We start from the raw sequence: 21,883 nt of genomic DNA on the forward strand, positions 1-21,883 counted from the left end.
GTCAAAAAGTGTATTTTCATTCAGATCCTAGAGGGTGTGGATCATGTTTTGTCCTTCTTAATATTCCCCCAGGGGTCCTGGGGCCCTACTGGCTCCTTAAGTGTTTGGCTTGAATTGTCAATTTGTGGCAGTAATTAACTTTCAGTAGTAAGCTCCAGAGAAATGTCTTTATGAAACGATATTATAGTAGTTTTATAGGAGAATAAAAATGTAGTAAATGAAGCTAAGAGAGAAATCTTAACATCAAGAGAAACCAGGGAAAACAGTAGGTGTGGTCTTACTGTAGGAAACAAATAAGTGTTTGTAGCCTTCATGTCCATTTTCAGTTGTAGTTTGAAGAGATGTGCTGCAAATATCCCTTGGTAGGGTTATCACTGCTGTGGACATACTGCAACAAGTGCTTTGTAAATCCTTTCCCATCTAATACAAGCTTGCTTCATGTGAATGAGGATTACAAAGGCCTCTGACCCTTGGCTTTTGAGGCTGTGTGGAGGGCTTGCATCACTCAGAATGAAACCTTTTTAGATATGTTGGGTTGCAGAAAGCATTTCCTGTACAGTCAGAATGAAAACCGTGAATTGGGATTATTCATACAGATTACCAAGAGTCTGGCAGAGCTTGATATTAACACCAGCTTTCTCCTACCAACTTGTAGTTCCAAAACCTCTACTGGGTTATTGACACTTTAGTACTGGAATTATTTGTGAATTCCTTCTTTTAGGTGAAGTGCTACAAGATTTATTTAAGTTTATATACATATAATGAATTTTCTAAGTTTCATATAGTGAATGCTGTCCACTCTTAACCAGACAATCTCATTAAATGACTGGAGTTCACAGGTGTAGCTGGGTTCTTGCAGGAATTCTGCAAGTGGTGGCAAAGCCAAGGGCAGTTTGGATTCCTTAATTGGGAAATTGGGTGTCACTTAAGAAACCCAGGAATTGGAAATGTAAGAGATTCATGCTTTTCCAGGAACTTTAAAAAAATATATATATTTTATTTATGTATTTATTTTAGAGATAGAAAGCACAAGCCGCGATGGGGGATGGTCAGGGAGGGGCAGAGGGAGACAGGGAGAGAGAATCCCTGGGGAGTCTGATACGGGGCTTGATCCCAGGACCCTGAGATCATGACCTTAACCAAAATCAAGAGTTGGACACTTAACCAACTGAGCCACCCAGGTACCCCTTTTCCTGGAACTTTTAATTGCTAGTCATTCAGGTTTAAATTTGGAAAGCAAGTGATTATGAAGGCAAAGAATAATTGTCATGATACCATATTCTACTTGAGAGACTAGAGCTGGAGTAATAAAAAAAATACCAGGGACTTTTTTTTTTTTTTTTTTAATAGGTTAATGCCACATAATGTGGTCTTCTCAGAATGTGATGGCAAAATTCAAATATGATGTGGGAGTCAGAGGAGAGTGAGTTGGTTTTTCAAGATACTAAGAACACAAAACTTCCCAACTGTCTCTCTTTTTTTAAAAATATTTTATTTATTTATTTGACAGAGATCACAAGTAGGCAGAGAGTCAGGCAGAGAGAGAGGGGGAAGCAGGCTCCCCGCTGAGCAGAGCCCGATGTGGGGCTTGATCCCAGGACCCCAAGATCATGACCTGAGCTGAAGGCACAGTTCTAACCCACTGAGCCACCCAGGCGCCCCAAACTTCCCAACTCTTACATTGAACATTAATTCCTAAAAAATACTAGGTCAAAATTATGTTGGCCGACTTGGAAGCTTTGTTTTGCCAAAGAAAATGTTCAAGTTCATCATCTAACTTCATGTTGCTCCTTCAGAAAACCGACTTTACCGAACGATAACCCTGTTTACCTTCAGAAAGAAGGACTTTGTGAAAACCTCGTGTTACAGAGTTGCTCTTGGTCATTCAGCAGCGCATCTGTCCTCCCAGAAGGAAGGATGCACCCTACCTTTTGTATCAAGATATGACCAACAAGCTAGAAGAAGAAAGTTGAAATTTTGTAGTAGAAGCTTGTAATCGAATGAGCATATAACTCCAAATGAAATTAACTACTTAAAGTTGGCATCTGGGGAACTCACACTTCTCGTAATAAAAAGGACCATCTCTGAAAACAGTGTTGGTGTTTGTTGGCTTAATTTTTCCAGCCTGTTAGATGGATCTGGCCATGTTGTGGTACTTTGCTGTTAAACAAAAAATGAACCCTGTGAATGAGGAGTAACTTGATTTCTGCAGTATATCAGGCTTATTTCTTCTGCTTCAGACTTGAAACCTAGGAGTCTGGAAATACATCTCTCTTGATTTGTTTTAGGTTGGCTTTTTAAGATCCTGTGAAATAATTTGGGACATTGCCAAGAATCTGTATACCTTACTGTCTGAATGTGTGTGTTTATTTGCTGTTATTTTTCTCTTTTTCCTTTCCTTTCCTTTTCTTTTCCTTTCTTTTCTTTTCTTTCACCAGTGAGCTACTTTATGACTACTTCTTTCTGAAGCGGGATGGGTGGGGGTTCACCTGTCTCATTTGCTTAACTATTTTGAGTATCTTTTCTTCTTGCTCTTGTTGACATGGAATGAAGATGGAGGGTACTGCTTCTTTCTCTAATGACAAAGTGGATATTTCTGTTTCTCAGGTGGCATTTGCTAGGTAGAATTGAATTAAATATTTGAAAACTGAATTTCATTCTTGTGTGGGTGAAAATTTTACCAGCTGTTATTATTGAAGAAGAGTATATTATTGGCTTTGTACTCTTTAATCCTAGGTGACTTTTTTGGTGTTAACATTTCTCAATATCAGGCAGAGATCATATATTTAAAATAGTTTATTTTATTTTGTTTTTTTCAAGATTTTATTTGAGACAGCTTGAGGGGTGGGGAACGAGCAGTGGAAAGGCAGAGGGAGAGAGGGAGAAGCAGGTTCCCCGCTGAGCAGGGAGCCCAATACAGGGCTTGATCCCAGGACCTTGGGACCATGACCCTGAGCCGAAGGCAGCTGCTTAACCATCTGAGCCATTCAGGTGTCCCTAAAACTGACTCTCTTCCTAGCTCTTATATATTCAAATAACCACTGTTCTCTTTAATGCAGCAGTAACCAGAGAAAATTTGGCCTTGGCCATAGCCCTGACAATCAGTTGACAAAGACTATGATGTTAGTTAGTAACTGCATCCATTTCTTGACCAGTTGCTCCCAAACCATCTTGGCTTAGGAAGTTTGTCTCTTAATGTCTGTGTATTTGACCATGCTTGAGTATATTATCCTTCTCCCTTCTTATAGAATCAACAGCATGGTTGTTGTATTCTACTTTTTGTAAATGAGTTAGAGACGTCACTCTATTTTCTTCTATTACAAATGATAAAAAGTACTTGCAAGGATGTTCACCTTCCCCCTAAACGGCCTTCGTAAATGGATCACTGTACATGTGAGAAATGGAGAGAGATTGGAAAATCTAATTCAATTTTTTATTCATTTATTTATTTTACAGAAAGGGAGAGAGAGAGAGCACGCGTGTGAGGGAGGGAGGGAGAGGGAGAATCTGAAGTAGACTCCTCACTGAGTCTATCTCATGATCTGAGCCAAAACGGAGAGTCAGATGCTTAACCTCCCAAGAGGTCCCTCTAATTCATTTTTCAAAAAACATCTTTTATGCACCAGGGAGACGATCGGGTGCTGGGGCACTAGCATTGAACAAGTCCCTTCTCTCATGGAACTTACTATGTAATTTCTTTTTCCTGAGTTCTGCTTAAAATACAGCATGAACTTAAGTACTAAAATTATAATACTTTGCAAGATACTTTGGAAATTGGTTGTTTGAAGGTTGAAGCTCTCACAACTAATATTAACAGAATTGTCCTTGGGAGCAGTTCCAGTAGGTGTTTTTCATTTACTGATTGATTCTTGAGTGAGCTAAACCAAGTATAATATATGGATTGAGATATATATATATTTTTAAAGATTTTGTTTATTTATTTATTTGACAGACAGAGATCACAAGTAGGCAGAGAGGCAGGCAGAGAGAGAGGAGGAAGCAGGCTCCCCGCTGAGCAGAGAGCCCGATGCGGGGCTCGATCCCAGGACCCTGGGATCACGACCTGAGCTGAAGGCAGAGGCTTTAACCCACTGAGCCACCCAAGCGCCCCTGGATCAAGATATTTTAAATATTTTCAAGGTGTTTAATAGTTTTTCCCTTCCTGTTAAAAGGGAACATAAGTACTACCACCTCCTCTGCCACTTCTATGATCAAAGAAGTACCACTCACTTTCTGTACTTTGGATTCCATCCCTTGTCTTTTCAGGGTTGTTCCTGCAATTATCTCACCTCTCTCATGCATCCATGGTTTTTCTCTCACATCTGGATTGGTCTTACCAACATATAAAACTGACTATCTTTTTTTTAAAAAATTTTAAATATTTTAATTAATTAATTTTAAGTAAACTCCGTGCCCAGCATGGAGCTCGAACTTAACGACCCCGAGATCCAGAGTCCCATGCTGTACTGACAGAGCCCCAAAGTGCACCTAAGTATCTTAACCTCATGTCCTCCTCTGGCAGCTACCCAGTTCTCGGTTTCTTCTCACAACAAAACCTGAAAGTGCCGGGTGTCATTGCTGTCTCCACTCCCTCATCTCCCTCTCTCCCTCTCCCTCTATCTCTCTCGTGTCCTGTCTCCACTCCCTCACCTCTTTCTTGACCTCAGCCACCGCAGCTGGGCTTTCTCCCCTTGGTTCTACTGGAATAGCTCCTATCAGAGTCCTCAAAGAGCTCAGTCTTGCCAGATTGAATAGATGGTTCTTGGTCCTCATCCTGTTAAACCTCTGGGCAGCGTTGAATTGGCTGACCACTCCCTTTTTGAAATACTGTTTTCTTGGATTCTGTAACACTACGTTCCCCTGCTCTTTTCTTAAGTCATTGGTCATTAATTTTTAGTATTCTGTATGGCTTTCCTCCTCTGCTTCACTTTCCTGAATGTTGGGGTCGTCTAGGAGGCTGCCTTTGGCTACCTTCTCTATCTACACCCGCTTCCTAGGTGTTCTCACCCAGGCCTCGTCTGCATGCCCAGGGACTACTAAGTCTTTGTCTCTAACTCTGACTACTCTTCAAGCCCCAGGGTTGTTAACCAAATGCCCAATTGGCATTTCCATTTGGGTAATAATGGGCCAGGCAATATTAGTACCTTACATTGATTATTTTACCTAATTTTGATCCCTCTCTGAGGTAGCCACTATTCCCAGGCAAGAAAACAGGTATGCGTTGAAACAGTTGGATAGCTAATGGGGGTCTTAAACTTAAACCATAGCCAAAGAGTCTTGATTTTCTCCTTTCTCTGTGTTTGGGAATGACTCCGCCATTTATGCAATTGCTCAGGCCTAAAATTTAAGAGTTACCTTTGATTTCTCACTTTTTTTTTTTTTTTAAGATTTTATTTATTTATTTGTCAGAGAGAGAGCGAGCGAGAGCGAGCACAGGCAGACAGAGTGGAAGGCAGAGTCAGAGGGAGAAGCAGGCTCCCTGCGGAGCAAGGAGCCCGATGTGGGACTCGATCCCGGGACGCCGGGATCATGACCTGAGCCGAAGGCAGCTGCTTAACCAACTGAGCCACCCAGGCGTCCCTGATTTCTCACTTTTATTTATATCCCAAATAACCCACCAGCAAATTCTTTCTGCGTTACCACCAAAATACCTTAAATCCAACTTCTCCTCATTTCTACCACCCAAACCCCAGACTTTTCCATTACAGTCTTTTGGCTGGACTGCTCCATGGTCTCCTTGCTTGTGTTCTTACCTTGCTAGAGTTTGTTCTTCGCACAGCAGCCATGTGCTCCAAGTGCAAACAAGTCGAATCTTACTGTTCCTCTCTTTAAATCTGCCAGTGGCTCTCCCCTTACCCTCCGTCCCCCCACTGCCAGAGTAAATCCACATTCCTTCCTGTGGCCATCAGAGCCATCCAGCCTCTGGCTGCTGGGCATGTCTGCTTCTCTGGCTCCATCTCTTGGCATTCTCACTCCTGCTATAGAGCCAGGCTGGCCTGTTTGTCTGCTGTGCATCCCAGGCTTATGGCTGTCCCTGGGGCTTTGCACTTTATATCAAGCAAGAATACTGCTCCACCTAGGTCTTTCTATGTCTGCCTTTTCCTCGTCATTTAGGGCTAAGCCAGGGTTCAGCAAGTTTTTTCTGTGAAGGGCCAGATGGCCTCCCTTCTGCTGTTGTCAGAGCACAGAAGTAGCCGTAGACAGTATAGACACAGATGAGCATGGAGTTTTCCAATAAAACTTTATTTATGTACACTGAAATTTGAGTTCCATATAGTTTTCATGTATACGAAATAGTATTCTTTGTTCATTTGCTTTTCAGCCATTTAAAAACTGAACAAAAACAGGTGGCAGACCACATTGAGCCAGTGACCCATAGTTTGCCAGTCCTTGGTGAACCATCACTTTAAAGAAGCCTTTCTTGACCATAGGAAATAACCCCCACAGCTAACTCCCATTGATCCTATTGCCTTGGTCTCTTTATTTGTTATATGTTTATTTTCTGTCTCCACTAAAGTGCAGTCTCATGGGTCAGGAGTTTTGTCAGTGTATCTTTAGAGTCTAAACAGTGCCTAGCAGTTCTCAGTAAATACTTGCTGAGTGAACGAATGCCAGTCCCATTCAAACTGTGGCTGTAGACCTCTATCTGGTCTCCCTCTATTCAGTCTCTTTCCTACTTTAATTCGGTGTGTGTGTGTGTGTACACCTTTTCCAGAGTAAACTCTAGAGTTGTGCCTTTTTCTACACTTGAGAACCAGTGGTAGCTCCCTGCTGATTATTGTATCAGCTTTGACTATACCATCCTAGAATTAACAAGGTTCTGATACTTCATTTGTCTCATATCTTGACCCTGTTGTGGCTAGCCTTTTCCAACCAGATCAGTTTTTACTAATCCTTGCATCTGATTTTTCTTTCTCCCCATTGTGGTGCCCTTCCATTTATTCCCTTTTTAAAAAAGATTGATTTATTTGAGAGCAAGTGCTTGTGCGAGTGGGGGGAGGGGCAGAGGGAGGGAATATTCAAGCAGACCCCACTCCCACCCCCTCCCTAGCACAGAGCCTGTATAAACAAACTTTTGCCTGTACTTTCAGAGAAATTCCTCAGCTTGCTCCTGCCTGTGAACTTTTTTGCAACTAAATCCTTGCTTAACCCCTTTCCTAAAAGAAGAGAATTTCCCTCCATTGTGCTTTGTATTCATTCCCTCGCAGTGCTGATGCCTCCTCCCAGTGCTTTTTCCATTTATGACTGCTTTGCTTTTGAGGATTTTTGGTCTCTTTCCTGCTGCTGTGTTCCCCTTTGGCATATAAACATATTCTACTCAAGAAATAATCCTCCCAAGCTGGTCTTTCCCTACCTTATGCCCTATCTTTTGTTTCCCACATAACTGAGTTTTTTCAAAAGACTAGACTATACTCATTTCCATTTTGTTACTTTTTAAAATGATTTTATTTATTTATTTATTTTAGAGAGAGAAAGTGTGTGCATGTGTGTGAGTGGGTGGGGGCAGGAGAGGGGAAGTGGGCAGAGGGAAAGGGAAAGAATCTCAAGCAGACCCCCCCTGCTGAGCACAGCCTGATTCTAGGCTTGATCTCAGGACTCTGAGATCAGGACCCTGAGATTACGCCCTGAGCCTCAACCAGGAGTCAGAGGTTCAACTGACAAACCACCCAGGTGCCCCCCATTTTGTCACTTTCTAGTCATGTCTCTACCTACTGCAGTTTGGCTCTTCCTGCTTCTAACACTGCATTAAAGTTGGCTGTGCTAAGGTTAGGGGTGACCTCCCAGTTTTGCTTTCCTGTCCTTACCCAACTTGACCATCCCTTGTTATATATTCTTCTCTTGACTACTGTGTGCCTACCACGCATGACCTTTCTCTTGACCATTCCATCTCCATCTCCATCCTTGGCTTTCACCTTTATGTTGTTGGGTCCATCTGCCATGGACCCTCCTTTTCTCTCATATTCTCTCCTTGGGTGATTGCATTTATATGTACAGTTTTAGTATTCGTGTGTGTGTGTGTGTGTGTATTTTCTCATGGAACCAGATGTGTTCTCTCCAGATCATTATCCTATCTTAAAATTTGGACAGACATTTCAAATTCAAATATCTGAAGTGAACGCCTTTCCCACTTCTATAAACCTTTCTTCTTTCTTGTATTCCCAGTCTTGGGAAATATCACCACAAACCCAACCAACCTAGGCCAATCAACCTGCGAGTTTTTATTGATTCTTTCCATTCCCTTAACCCTGCATATCAGAATGTTGTCCATTTGCCTCCTGCCTGTGGAATCTGCCCTTTTCCCTCAATCCCCAGTGCTACTGCTGTCATTTTACAACTGCCTTCCTGCCTGCGGTTGTAAAGGTGATCTCTACTCACCCACTGCTGTCATAGCGATCTTTCGAAAATACGAATCCAATCATGCTTCTCTGCCCGCCTGAAAACATTGCTGACGAGCCGTAGAGCCTTCAAAATGAGGCCCACGCATCCCTGAAGATCAGCTTCCAACTCATGAAGGCATTTAACACCTTTCATGACCTGCCTCTGTCTTTTTTATCCCGCTTTCGCATCCTGCGCCCCTTTCCCACATTAGCTAGGGCCTTAGCCATTCTACGCTGTTTGTTATTTCACTCCAGGCCATGTGCTTTTGTCCCTCTGTGCCTTTGTTTGACTCCTCTCTGTGTACTGCATCTCTCCCTGACCCTGATTTCTCATCCTTCAAAAGTTAGATTAAGTTTTTGTCTTTTTTCTGATGGCTTTCCTGACCCTTTTTCCTTGGTTGGGTTTGTGTTTCTGCTGTGCTGCTGCCATATTCATTCCATTAGCACATGTATTCCTCCAGCACAGCAGGCAGCACACTGGTATTCATTAATTTAATCATTTATTTTTAAAGAAAGATTATTTATTTATTTGAGAGAAAGAGGAAGAAGCCGATTCCCCAAGGAGCAGGGAGCCCAATTAGGGGCTTGATCCCAGGACCCTGAGATCATGACCTGAGCTGAAGGCAAACGCTTAACTGACTGAACCACCCAGGATCCCTCATCATCTCTTCATAACAGCCTAGCAGGTCCTTGAAGGCAGAAGCTGTCTTTTATGTTTAGATGAGCTGTCCTCATCCCTTAACCCAGAAATGGGCTCATGTATTTGAATGAATGAATGAATGAATGAATGAATCAGTGAGTGAATTGGTTTAGTCTGTCCTGCTAGCCTGAGTACATTCTCCCAGAGCATTCTTTTTTTTTTTTTTTTTAAAGATTTGTATTTATTTATTCGGCAGAGATCACAAGTAGGCGGAGGGTGGGGAGCAGGCTCCCCGCTGTGCAGAGAGCCTGATGTGGGGCTCGATCCCAGGACTCTGGGATCATGACCAGAGCAGAAGGCAGAGGCTTAAACTGAGCCACCCAGGTGCCCCTCCCACAGCATTCTTAAAAAGAAAAATCATTTTGTCTAATTCTTTTGCATCCACCAGTATTTTCTGCTACAGTGCTATTACCACAGTAGCTACTTAACGTTTTATAAACAATTGTGTTTCTTTTATTTTCATTTTACAAACATTTATTGAGTACCAAGTTTGTGCCAGATACTGGGAATACAAAAATAAGTACAATGTCCCTATCCTCAAAGAGTGAACACTCTAGAGAAGGAAATAAACATGTAAACACATTAAAAAAATCCCTTGTGCTAATTAAGTGCTAGTAATTATGTGTACATGTCTTTAAAATGCAACATCAAGACCTTGGTGTTTTAGAGCTTGAAACAGGAAACACAAAGGGAAATGTGGCAGCAGAAGTGATAGCTACCTGGCCTAAGCTCCCCAGGGAGTCGTGTTACTCCTTTGTAACTAGAACCGAGGTATGCAGTATGCGTCTGCCATGTTTCTTCATCTTCTTTGGTTCTTCATGATCTTAGTTCTCCCACAGCCTCCTTATATGATGAAGCCATATATGATGATACCAAAACTTAGAAGCTTCAAATTTCAAAGAATTTCAAACAATTAGAGAGTATTGGGGTGATTTTGGTACTCTCTGTGATTGTTGATGTTAATCTCCAGTTGATTCACCTGTAAACCTTTGCAATTGAAGAAATTTGATTATTCACACTCTTAAGACTAAACATTTTGGAGACCGAATATGCAAAGATACGGTTGCTAAGGGGCATGTCTGAGAAACCTAACGCTTAATTCAGTGCTCCAAAGTGCGGAGGAGTCTCTTGCTAGAAAGGAAAGAATGTGAGCAGACTTTTATCTTGGGCCTTTTGCACCTGAGGATGGAAGTGGCTGAAATTGTTTATTTAATAGAAAAGTTTTCAAATTAGCTTTGGAACCTCCACCTTAGCCTGGGAGGTGAAGAACGCCAGGTGAGTGATTATTGGTCTGACTGGTAAACTGGGAAGAATTTAAGGGAGGAACTAAAAGTCTATGTATTTTAGTTGGGGGTAGGGAATAAAAGGCATTGAGGTCGATCAGTTGAAAGTTTATCAGATCACTGGTGTTACTAGGAACTGTGTCACATCTAATCAGTGCAGATGGTTTAGGTCTCGATTACCTAAACTCTGATTGTAACGCTGGAGTGGCGCCTAGTTGCAGTACTGAGGGATGGAGATACACATTGCCGTCCTTTGGAAGGAGTTTGAAATTTGTTGAATGTTTCTCTATGAACCGAATGCTTATATAAGAGGAAGAATGAACTGTTCCGAGATGTAAGCCAATTTTTTATTCCAGAATACGAGTTACATAGTATTTCATCCTTCACTGGCATTACTTTTTGAAAGGAAGAATGAAATTGTGTACCTGCCTGTCTGCCTTCAGGTACTTCTTAGGAGCGGGAATCATGTCTTATCGTTCCATCTGGAGCAGATAGCATATAAATGGCAAGCATATAAGTGGTTTTTGAATGAATGAACAAATAAAAGAAATAGTGCTTTCTTTGAAAAGTTGGCTTATAGTCCATAATTCCTTGAAACACGGAATTTCATGTATTTTTCTCAAATATTTTCTTTATATTTTATATGTAAACATTATTATCTAATACTTATTTTGGGTTCACATAGGTTTTCTTGTGCAAAAAGAAATATTCCTGTTGCCCCATCATTTACAATGGAACCAGACACTAAAGAATTAAATTCTTCCATTAAAATAAAAATCCTCAAATATTAAGGATATTTATTATAAGTAAAGTAGAATTTAGTAGAGGTATACCTGGTAAAGGTATGGCAGAAGTTCTCAAATAATTGGTTACCCTAGAGTTAGGGGTATGGGTCATAACGATAGACATTCTACACATTTATTATTTTTACAGTTAGATTTGATTTAGGAAGTGACATAGATAGGTTCATTGCATTTTTGATCACTGGAAGCTAAATATGACATAACAGTATTTTATAGTACTCAACTTGGCAAGGATATTTTTCTATGTTTGGAGGAAAGAAAATGTTAAAATCTTGGCAACCTGGACTCCAAGGACATCACTGTTGAGAAGGCACTGGTTTGATGGCTCTTCCCCATACTCTGTCTTGGAATGCGGTGCTCATCAGGGAAAGCCATACTGAAAGCAAAAGTATGTGTGATGAATGGCTGTTTGGGCCCAGTTCCCAGGAATCCTTGATCATGTGTAGCATGGTGTCTCCTGTCCTTTCTCTCTTCAGGGCTGTCCAGGCTGATGGTGCTGTAGTGCCAAATGTGGATTTAATTGCAGCTCCCTTTGTTGGCTTTTTTTGGTAGACATGTTGCCTTAGCCTTTTGATTTTGAGGCAAGTCTAAATCCTTGGAGGTCAGCACTGTTACCTTGTTCGTGACATCTTCCAGGAACCCCACGTGTGAAAGGGGGTGATGGGAGCGAGATGAGAGGGAGGCAGGAAGGACTTTCACTGAACAAGCACCCTCTTGCAGTAGCTCTTTCCCAGCACTTTCTAGACTAGGCTTCTCTTGGATTTCACTCTCTCCTTCCTTCCTTCCTTTCCTTTCCTTTCTTCCTTTTTTTTTTTTTCTCTCAGCTCTTACTTGGAATTGGGAGTTCAGAGTCAGAAGGCTAGAACTCTTTACCATAACAATGCAGGCTTTTGTTTTGTCTTAACTGTCTGGATTACTTAAACAATGGGTAGTTACTTTTAAAACAAGTTTGAAGAAGTCAACCTGTATTTCAAGAGAAAAAGTTCTCGGGGGAAGTAGAGTCTTTTTTGACTGCTCACTCTTTACTTATTGCAACTTTGAGATCATAAGGAAAGAGTTAACGCTTTCTGTCATGTTGGAAAGTACTTGTGAAATTTAAACATTGGCAGTTAGTTCAATTACCGCTTGACAGCTCAGTAGTTCTCTGTTTTGGATTGCATGGCAATTAGGATTGTATAGTTATATTTTGTGAAAGCTTGAAATGGAGAAAAGTGACTCACCAAAGTGGCTGATGGTGAGCATAGCAGTGTGGATCTCTTCCATTTCTTTCTTTCTTTCCTTCTTTCTTTTTTTTTAAAGATTTTATTTATTTATTTATTTATTTGACAGAGATCACAAGTAGGCAGAGAGGCAGGCAGAGAGAGGAGGAAGCAGGCTCCCCGCTGAGCAGAGAGCCCGATGAGGGGCTCTATCCCAGGACTTTTGAGATCATGACCTAAGTTGAAGGCAGAGGCTTAACCCACTGAGCCACCCAGGAGCCCTTCTTCCATTTCTTTTAAGGATTAATAATCATTCTTTACCTCACCTGTTGGATACTTCACTTGTCAGTTATTATGTGTAGAGTTGCTAGAACTCTCTCCCTGCAGCATTGGGAGCATAAAATTCATGCATGTAGTAGTGTAGTTCGTCCCTCGGTAAAGTGTTGGGAAGCCTCCAGATGTCTTTGTGAAGTGTCTAGATTAGCATGTCGTTCCATGAGGATAATGGAGAAAAAGGATGAATTAAATCAAACTTCAAGGATCTGAAAATGGGCATCATGTTAACTTTCACAGGACCTGAAAGAATAGCAGATTTTGTACTGGAGATGAATTATTTGATTCCTTCAAATATTTATAGTTTTAAATTGTAACTATTTTGGTAGGAAGTCTTTGTAACTAACTGTATGATCTTGGGCAAGTCATTTGGCCCCTCCATAGTCAGTTTCTAAAACCACATCAAAATAAACTACAGGATGGGTGTTGCCTTATACTTTTCTGAGTAATTTTACATAATTACATAATTTACATAAATTATTTCATTTACTTCTTACAACACTTCAGTAAACGAAGACATTGAGACATAAAAATAATAAGTGACTTGTCTAATATATAGCCTGCGAGTGCTGGAACTCAGTCCTCAGTGAGTCCTGGGTGCTTCTTAGTCCTGTCATGTGTTGACATGCGAGCGGTGAACTACGCCCCTCTAAAATTCTAAGGTTATTGTCATTTTTTTTTTTCCTATAAGTTGAGGCAACTTACCACGGGGCTATTTTCTTGGCCTGCCTTTTTTCTCAAAGTATATTGTAAGATTACTATTTGAAATGTCCTTTTTTCCTGCCCAAAAGTATATTTAAAAAATTAACACTATGGGAGCACCTGGAGCATGCAACTCTTTATCTGGAGTTCATGAGTTCAAGTCCCATGTTGGGCATAGAGCTTACTTAAAAGAAAAAAATTAACAGTATGGAATTCCCATTATTGTGACAGGTTTTTGGATTAATTGGGTCTTGTGAGTTTGGGCTTCTCTTTTTGTAATGTTGCAGTTTGCAATTGTAAACCCTGAAATCATTCCAGAAGTATATTTGGGGTTAAGCCCCACATGATGAGGTTGTCCTAACTTGTTTTAAGATGAAAAGTATCCTAGTCTTGTATTCTTTAAATTTAGGTTTTACACATTCTTGGAATTATAGTGCTTTTCAGACAAATCTCTTTGAGGAGGATAATTTCAGGTTTTTCTTAAATAGTTAAATGCTTTGATAATGTTTAGAACCTCAGAACAAAAACCTTAGATTCTAAGAACTGTCTCTCAGTTGCATAGTTTGCAAGGTCTTGGACTCAAACATTTTGCTCCTCGAAGCATTAAAATTTAAGGGCTGAATCTGCTAATTTGTCTAAAAGGTTGCATGTATTTTTTTATATATTCCTGATTAATAAGTGGTTGAACAGATTAGCACCTGACTATAGCTTGACACTAACTGGGGAAACAACTTTTCAGAAAATCCACACATGTTGTCCATATGCATGTGGTTGTTGCTCTTGAGAGGAAAACTTGGGGTTTTTAATTGTTGGAATGTACTTTGGGGCTTGGCTTATCAGTGCAAATTGGAGGTTCAGGGAAATCTGCCTTTCAGTCCTTATTTAATTCTTGTTGTATGTGGATTTTGTTTCAGGAATCTGAAATTCTGTCTCTCTCATCTCTTTCTGGAAAGAGCTTAGTTTCTGAATCAGTGAATTTCTGTTAGTTTGTTTAAATAGACCACCTGAGAACTTGTCAAAATAAGTTAAATCCTTAAGGATTTTTTGAAAGGGCAAGTTAAAAGCTAGAGGTAAGGGGAAGTTTTTGCCTTTTGGCTTTTCCAAGTATAACAGAGAATAAGATGCTTCCCTAAGGTCTCTTGAATGCATTATTTCATCCTGTGTGCGGTCATTCATGATCCCTTTCACAAATGCTGCTGCCCACCATTAAGTCTCTTATCACAGGGCATTTTAAAATGATGCCATAAAATGCATGTTGAGAATCTTTGGATCTCAAATGTATAGAAATCACATCTAAATGTCAATTCCTGAGTTAAGGAACTGACAATTATGGCAATTTCAGTCTCTATTAATATTTAGTAGACAAGAGATTATGATATAGTTTATGTTATTCCTTATGTGTGTGTAAACTTATCTACTTGTTGAAAAGATTTGTTTGTTTTATTGGGGCTGTATATTTCTTTCATTGTACTGATTTGCTTACTTGAATTAAAGCCGTTCTTTAATTGTTTTGGGCTGTATCTATAGTTTGAAATTTAGGACTGTCCCCTGTGTATTATGCACCAAAGATGACATTTCAGTGCATTGTTCAATTACTACACAGCTCCTATTTGTCTGTAATGAAGCTGTATGACTGGATCATTTATTTCAATGTTATTTGTTTTATATTAACCATATAAATGATAGCATTTAATATATAGAGTCTAATTTTCCAAATTCATTTGTGTCTCCTCTGGGCATTTCTTTGGGATATGTTCACACTTGTGTTTTTGTTTCTGATTTTAAAATAATTTTCCTTTGTTGTAGGATGAGCAGTTCTTAGGTTTTGGCTCAGATGAAGAAGTCCGAGTACGAAGTCCCACAAGGTCTCCTTCAGGTATGGCCAGTCAAGTGCATGGTGCCTTTTGTTTGTTAAGAGACATGGCTTCCCCTTGCTTTCTTTGCATATAAAGGATGATCTTAAATTCTTGGGGGGTGGGGTTGCCTCCTTCTTTTTCTCTGGCACTAAGTAGGAGATGGCTTATGAACTGGACCTCTTTACAGGGGTCTTTGTCAGGCCACTAATGCTTTATTCTTTATAATGCTTCTCTGTGGGAGCTAGCTGGGACATGGTGGGTGTGTGGTCAATTTTCATGGAATGACTAAAAGACCTGGTAGTTGGAATGGAAGGTAACCCGCTCAGAGCATCCTCAGAATCATAGATTTTGAATGATAACAGTAGTATATACAACTTTGGAAATAATCTGACTGTTGCTTTTTACAGATGAAATTTGGTCTGCTGTTGTCAAAGAACTAAAAACAAAACATTGGCACTGTACGAAACTATTTTATCTCATCCTTGAAAGGCTGTATTAAAATAAAGAAAATAAAAATGATATGGGGGTATTTCCATTTTTAAGCAATATTTGTCATTGTTCTTGCCAAGAAAATATCTCGAATGTCTTGAAATTCTAGACTTGGAGAAGTTTCCTGAGAGAGCCCTCAGTGGAATAACATGCCATGGCTTCCAGAATTCTAGTCTGTTTAGGAGAGGGATCTTCTGAGGAAAAAGACATTCCCCATCAGTGCTGCCTTTCTGACTTCTCCTGTGGTTTGCTTTGCTTTGATTTGGATGGGCAGTCTAGTTAAATATGATGTCGTTAATGGTTCTGTTCTTTGATAGCGACTTAGTTCTTGATGTCAGTTAGCATATGGTGTTCTCTTAAGAGTCATCATGTTTATATAGTAATCTAATTCAGACACTAAGTTGACAGTATCTTTTTTCCCATGTGGTGGGAATGTTGCCATCCTACTTGGGAGGAGTTAGCCAGTAGTACCCCAGTGTCTGTGCCACTTAGACAGTAGCTACATTCTCTTGAAGATGTGATGAATCTGAAAACTTCATATTGGAACATGATTTTAGAGATCATCTGGTCTGACCCTTCATTTCTAGATGACAGAATAAGGCAGGGAAAATACGTGATGTGGTTACTCATAACAGACTTGTGAGTTCCCTGAATATGTTGTAGATTAACAGAACTGGACTCTTTTCCGTTCTGGTTTTTCTCCTTGTCCACCAAAAAATTCTTTTAAAAATTGGATAAAAGAGGTTTTCCTAAAGTCCTTTGAGTGGCTAGGGTTCAAGTATAGCTTGATGATCAGGACTCTTATGATATACTTCTGGGTAGGGGTGATTCACAACACTTCCTTGAATGGTTATCAATCTACCTTGAATGTTGTCTTGTCGTCTCTTTTTTTTTTTTTTTTTTAAACTATCTGGGTATGCTTCACTAATGAGGAAATGAAACTTAGTTTTCCTGCTGTCTATTACTTAGTTGTAATTAGCATATATTGAGAGTGGATTTATGAATCCTTAATGAATTAAAGGAAGTTTCAAGTTAATTGGTGAGAAAAACACATTTAGGAAGCTAAGGAGTAAGACCTTTGTTGATTTCTGTTCTGTTAGGAAAGTTAGTTCCATTGTCTAAAATGTTCATCATACTGGCATAAATCTCTTTTGATTCCTGTTAGGGGAAGTTTTAGTCTCAGAAGAACGTTGAGTCATATCAGAGGTTGGAAAGTCGTGAGCTAAGAGAAGATGTGATAGACCAGGGAGCTCTTAATCCATTTAGAAAATCCAGGTTTATAGGAAGAATTTTAGAGAACAGCCTTGTTTTTTCAAGTCTCTTGATAAAGTAGCAAATTGAGCTGTTTTATAAATTGGCAAAGTCCTTTTATTTAGAATAGCAGAAGTCTGGTTTAATAAACTGTTGATTCACTCTTGACATCAATTAGGGTTAAATCTTTTTTTGTAACCTGGGACTAACTAGTTCAAGAACTTGTAAGTGGAGGAGTAGATTAATTACATGTCCCTTCACTGAAGAGTTCACATGCCACTGAGTTTAGTGATCTTATTCTGATATCTTGCGAATGGACATTTTTCTATTCAATAAATCTTCCTTGGTTTACTTTGACAAAACAGACTGAAACTGTAGGAAGCTGAGCTGCCCAGGTGCTTTCCTGACAAAAGTTGGTATGTTCCCAATTGAAGAGCTCCTTGTTCAAATTTATGAAAGCCAAAATTGCACTGAAAAGATGGGATGACTAACTATGAACATGTTCTCAAATATTAATCTTGGTGGCTAGGATATGGAAAAAGGGGCATAGGTTTTTTTGGTAAACCTATATATATATTTTTTTTAATTAAAAAAACTCCCTCGCTCACCTGAAATGGTAGAAAAATCAGTTTGCATATTAATCACTTGGTTGAAAATCTGTTACTATTATCTTAGTTCTGTTCCAAAAGTTAGATGTTCTAGGTGGAATGTTACTTAGTTTCTTTGAGGCAAGTTTTTGGTGAAAAGAAACTAAGCCAATTAAGATATTTTATTGACTCCCTAGACCCAGGTAGAGGTCAGTACAAAATGGCTTGTGCTAGAATATATTCAGCTTAGTCACGACGTGAACTACAAAGCTAAATGTATGCTCTTCATTGTTTAATTTTTATACACAGTTAAAACTAGCCCTCGAAAGCCTCGTGGGAGACCTAGAAGTGGCTCTGACCGAAATTCAGCTATCCTCTCAGATCCGTCTGTGTTTTCCCCTCTAAGTAAATCAGAGACCAAATCCGGAGATAAGATCAAGAAGAAAGATTCTAAAAGCATAGAAAAGAAGAGAGGAAGACCCCCCACCTTCCCTGGAGTAAAAATCAAAATAACACATGGAAAGGACATTTCAGAGCTACCAAAGGGAAGCAAAGAAGATAGCTTGAAAAAGATTAAACGGACACCTTCTGCTACATTTCAGCAAGCCACAAAGATTAAAAAATTACGAGCAGGTAAACTCTCTCCTCTCAAGTCTAAGTTTAAGACAGGGAAGCTTCAAATAGGAAGGAAGGGGGTACAGATTGTCCGACGGCGAGGAAGGCCTCCATCGACAGAAAGGATAAAGACCCCTTCAGGCCTCCTCATTAACTCTGAACTGGAAAAGCCCCAGAAGGTCCGGAAGGACAAGGAAGGAACACCTCCACTCACAAAAGAAGATAAGACAGTAGTCAGACAAAGCCCTCGAAGGATTAAGCCGGTTAGGATTATTCCTTCTTCTAAAAGGACAGATGCCACAATTGCTAAGCAGCTCTTGCAGAGGGCAAAAAAGGGGGCTCAAAAGAAAATTGAGAAAGAAGCAGCTCAGCTGCAGGGAAGAAAGGTGAAGACACAGGTCAAAAACATCCGACAGTTCATTATGCCTGTCGTCAGTGCCATCTCCTCACGGATCATTAAAACCCCCCGGCGGTTTATAGAGGATGAGGATTATGACCCTCCAATTAAAATTGCCCGACTAGAGTCGACACCGAACAGTAGATTCAGTGCCACGTCCTGTGGATCTTCTGAAAAATCCAGTGCAGCTTCTCAGCACTCCTCTCAGATGTCTTCAGACTCCTCCCGGTCTAGCAGCCCCAGCGTTGATACCTCCACAGATTCTCAGGCCTCTGAGGAGATCCAGGTACTTCCTGAAGAGCGGAGCGAGACCCCCGAAGTTCATACTCCACTGCCTATTGCCCAGTCCCCAGAGAATGATAGTACTGAAAGGAGAAGCAGGAGGTATTCCGTGTCCGAGAGAAGTTTTGGATCTAGAACGACTAAGAAGCTGTCGACGCTGCAAAGTGCCCCCCAGCAGCAGCCCTCGTCCTCTCCGCCCCCACCTCTGCTTACGCCCCCCCCACCGCTGCAGCCAGCCTCCAGCATCGCTGACCACACACCGTGGCTCATGCCTCCAACGATCCCCTTAGCATCACCATTTTTGCCTGCTTCCGCTGCTCCCATGCAAGGGAAGCGCAAGTCTATTTTGCGAGAACCGACGTTTAGGTGGACTTCTTTAAAGCATTCTAGGTCAGAGCCACAGTACTTTTCCTCAGCAAAGTATGCCAAAGAAGGTCTTATTCGCAAACCAATATTTGATAATTTCCGACCCCCTCCACTAACTCCTGAGGATGTCGGCTTCGCGTCCGGTTTTTCTCCATCCGGTCCTGCTGCTTCAGCCCGATTGTTCTCACCACTCCACTCTGGAACAAGGTTCGATATGCACAAAAGGAGCCCTCTTCTGAGAGCTCCGAGATTTACTCCAAGTGAGGCTCATTCTAGAATCTTTGAGTCTGTCACCTTGCCTAGTAATCGAACTTCTGCTGGAACATCTTCTTCAGGAGTATCCAACAGAAAAAGGAAAAGAAAAGTCTTTAGCCCTATTCGGTCTGAACCAAGATCTCCTTCCCACTCCATGAGGACACGAAGTGGAAGGCTTAGTACTGCCGAGCTGTCACCGCTCACCCCGCCGTCTTCTGTCTCTTCCTCGTTAAGCATATCTGTTAGTCCTCTTGCCACTAGTGCCTTAAACCCGACTTTTACTTTTCCTTCTCATTCCCTGACTCAGTCTGGGGAATCTGCAGAGAAAAGCCAGAGACCAAGGAAGCAGGCTAGTGCTCCGGCAGAGCCATTTACATCCGGCAGCCCCACTCCTCTCTTCCCTTGGTTTACCCCAGGCTCTCAGACTGAGAGAGGGAGAAATAAAGACAAGGCCCCCGAGGAGCTGTCCAAAGATCGAGATGCTGACAAGAGCGTGGAGAAGGACAAGAGTAGAGAGAGAGACCGGGAGAGAGAAAAAGAGAATAAGCGGGAGTCAAGGAAAGAGAAAAGGAAAAAGGGATCAGAAATTCAGAGTAGTTCTGCTTTGTATCCTGTGGGTAGGGTTTCCAAAGACAAGGTTGTCGGTGAAGATGTTGCCGCTTCATCTTCTGCCAAAAAAGCAACAGGGCGGAAGAAGTCTTCATCACTTGATTCTGGGACTGATATTGCTTCTGTGACTCTTGGGGATACAACAGCTGTCAAAACCAAAATACTTATAAAGAAAGGGAGAGGAAATCTGGAAAAAAACAACTTGGACCTCGGCCCAACTGCCCCATCCCTGGAGAAGGAGAAAACCCTCTGCCTTTCCACTCCTTCATCTAGCACTGTTAAACATTCCACTTCCTCCATAGGCTCCATGTTGGCTCAGGCAGACAAGCTTCCTATGACGGACAAGAGGGTTGCCAGCCTCCTAAAAAAGGCCAAAGCCCAGCTCTGCAAGATTGAGAAGAGTAAGAGTCTTAAACAAACCGACCAGCCCAAAGCACAGGTACTCTTTTCCATCTTGCCTGTTAGAACTCAGCAGTTTATCTAGACCCTTCTGTGAGTGAGTTTTATCCGAAGTGTTTCAGTGATACCTTACTTCCAGGAATCAGGAGAAGGGCAGAGGACGTGGTGGCATTTACAGCGGTCCTTCAAGGACTGGTAGGATTTTGACAGGGGAGAACATTCTTTTTTCTTTTTTTCTTTTTCTCTTTCTTTCTTTCTTTCTTTTTTTTAAGAGAGAGTACGCACCTGCATGTGATGGCAAGCAGGTGGGGGTAGACGACCCTGGAAAGAGACAGATTCTTAAGGTCCATGACCAGCGCAGAACCCAACTCGGGGCTTGATCTCACGACCCTGAGATCATGACCTGAGCTGAAATCAAGAGTAGGACGCTTAACCGACTGAGCCACCCAGGTGCCATAGGGAAAACATTCTAAACAGAGGGCACAGTGTGGGTGGAGGAAAAAGTATGAGACACATTTGAGAGGAATGGCTGGTTGGACTGGGCTGCACAGGAAGGTGGTGACTTAAGGCTGAAAGATAGTCTGTACCTTATGGGTTTGGTATAGTGGAATCTGTGACCTGATGTTGAAGATGCATTTTTGTAGTCAATTGGTTTACTGTCGTTTACTATAGAAAATGGGGTGGAGGGGGCGCCTGGGTGGCTCAGATGTTAAGTATCTGCCTTCGGCTCGGGTCGTGATCCCGGGATTCTGGGTTGGAGCCCTGGATCAGGCTCCCTGTTCAGCGAGAAACCTTCTCCCTTTCCCACTCCCCCTGTTTGTGTTCCCTCTCTCGCTGTGTCTGTCTCCCTGTGTCAAGTAAATGAATAAAGTCTTAAAACAAAACAAAACAAAACAAAAAACGGGGTTGTGGAGGGGCTTCTCTTCCTCTGAGTAGCAAGTGATTAGAGCAGTAGGTAATAAGCATTTTTACATTGGCAGAACACAGATGAGAAGCACTTAGCCTTAAGTTGAAGGCAGAAAAGCTGTAGGATTCAGTTCGTTAAGATGATGACAAATTTTACAAAGAACAGGTTTATTTATTTTATTTATTTATTTTTATTTATTTAATTTTTTTAACAAGGTAGCTGGACACTGGCCTCTTCTGAGAAAACCTGCTGATCTTTAGGTTCTTTTTATTTTTTTTTATTATTATTATTATTTTTAAAGATTTTATTTATTTGCAGAGAGAGAGAAATCACAAGTTGGCAGAGAGACAGGCAGAGAGAGATGGGAGGAAGCAGGCTCCCTGTGGAGCAGAGCGCCCAACATGGGGCTTGATCCCAGGACCCTGGGATCACGACCTGAGCCAAAGTCAGAGGCTTTAACCCACTGAGCCAC

At 41.2% G+C, this 21,883-nt stretch overlaps 1 protein-coding gene across 10 annotated transcripts in view; it reads left to right on the forward strand.

Moving 5' to 3' along the window:
• Nucleotides 1–21,883, forward strand: part of KMT2A (lysine methyltransferase 2A) — a 77,184-nt gene that overhangs the window by 12,000 nt on the left and 43,301 nt on the right. For 6 of the 10 annotated variants that reach the window (XM_032356290.1, XM_032356285.1, XM_032356287.1 and 3 more), the window contains 2 exons: nucleotides 15,205–15,274; nucleotides 17,891–20,544. In XM_032356290.1, coding sequence (XP_032212181.1) covers nucleotides 15,205–15,274; nucleotides 17,891–20,544 — 2,724 coding nt within the window. The remainder of the gene's footprint in view (nucleotides 1–15,204; nucleotides 15,275–17,890; nucleotides 20,545–21,883) is intronic. The other 4 variants (XM_032356291.1, XM_032356292.1, XM_032356294.1 and 1 more) reach the window with 2 other exon arrangements.

The sequence above is a fragment of the Mustela erminea genome, chromosome 9, assembly GCF_009829155.1.
Source record: "Mustela erminea isolate mMusErm1 chromosome 9, mMusErm1.Pri, whole genome shotgun sequence".
NCBI classification, from domain to species: Eukaryota; Metazoa; Chordata; class Mammalia; order Carnivora; family Mustelidae; genus Mustela; species Mustela erminea.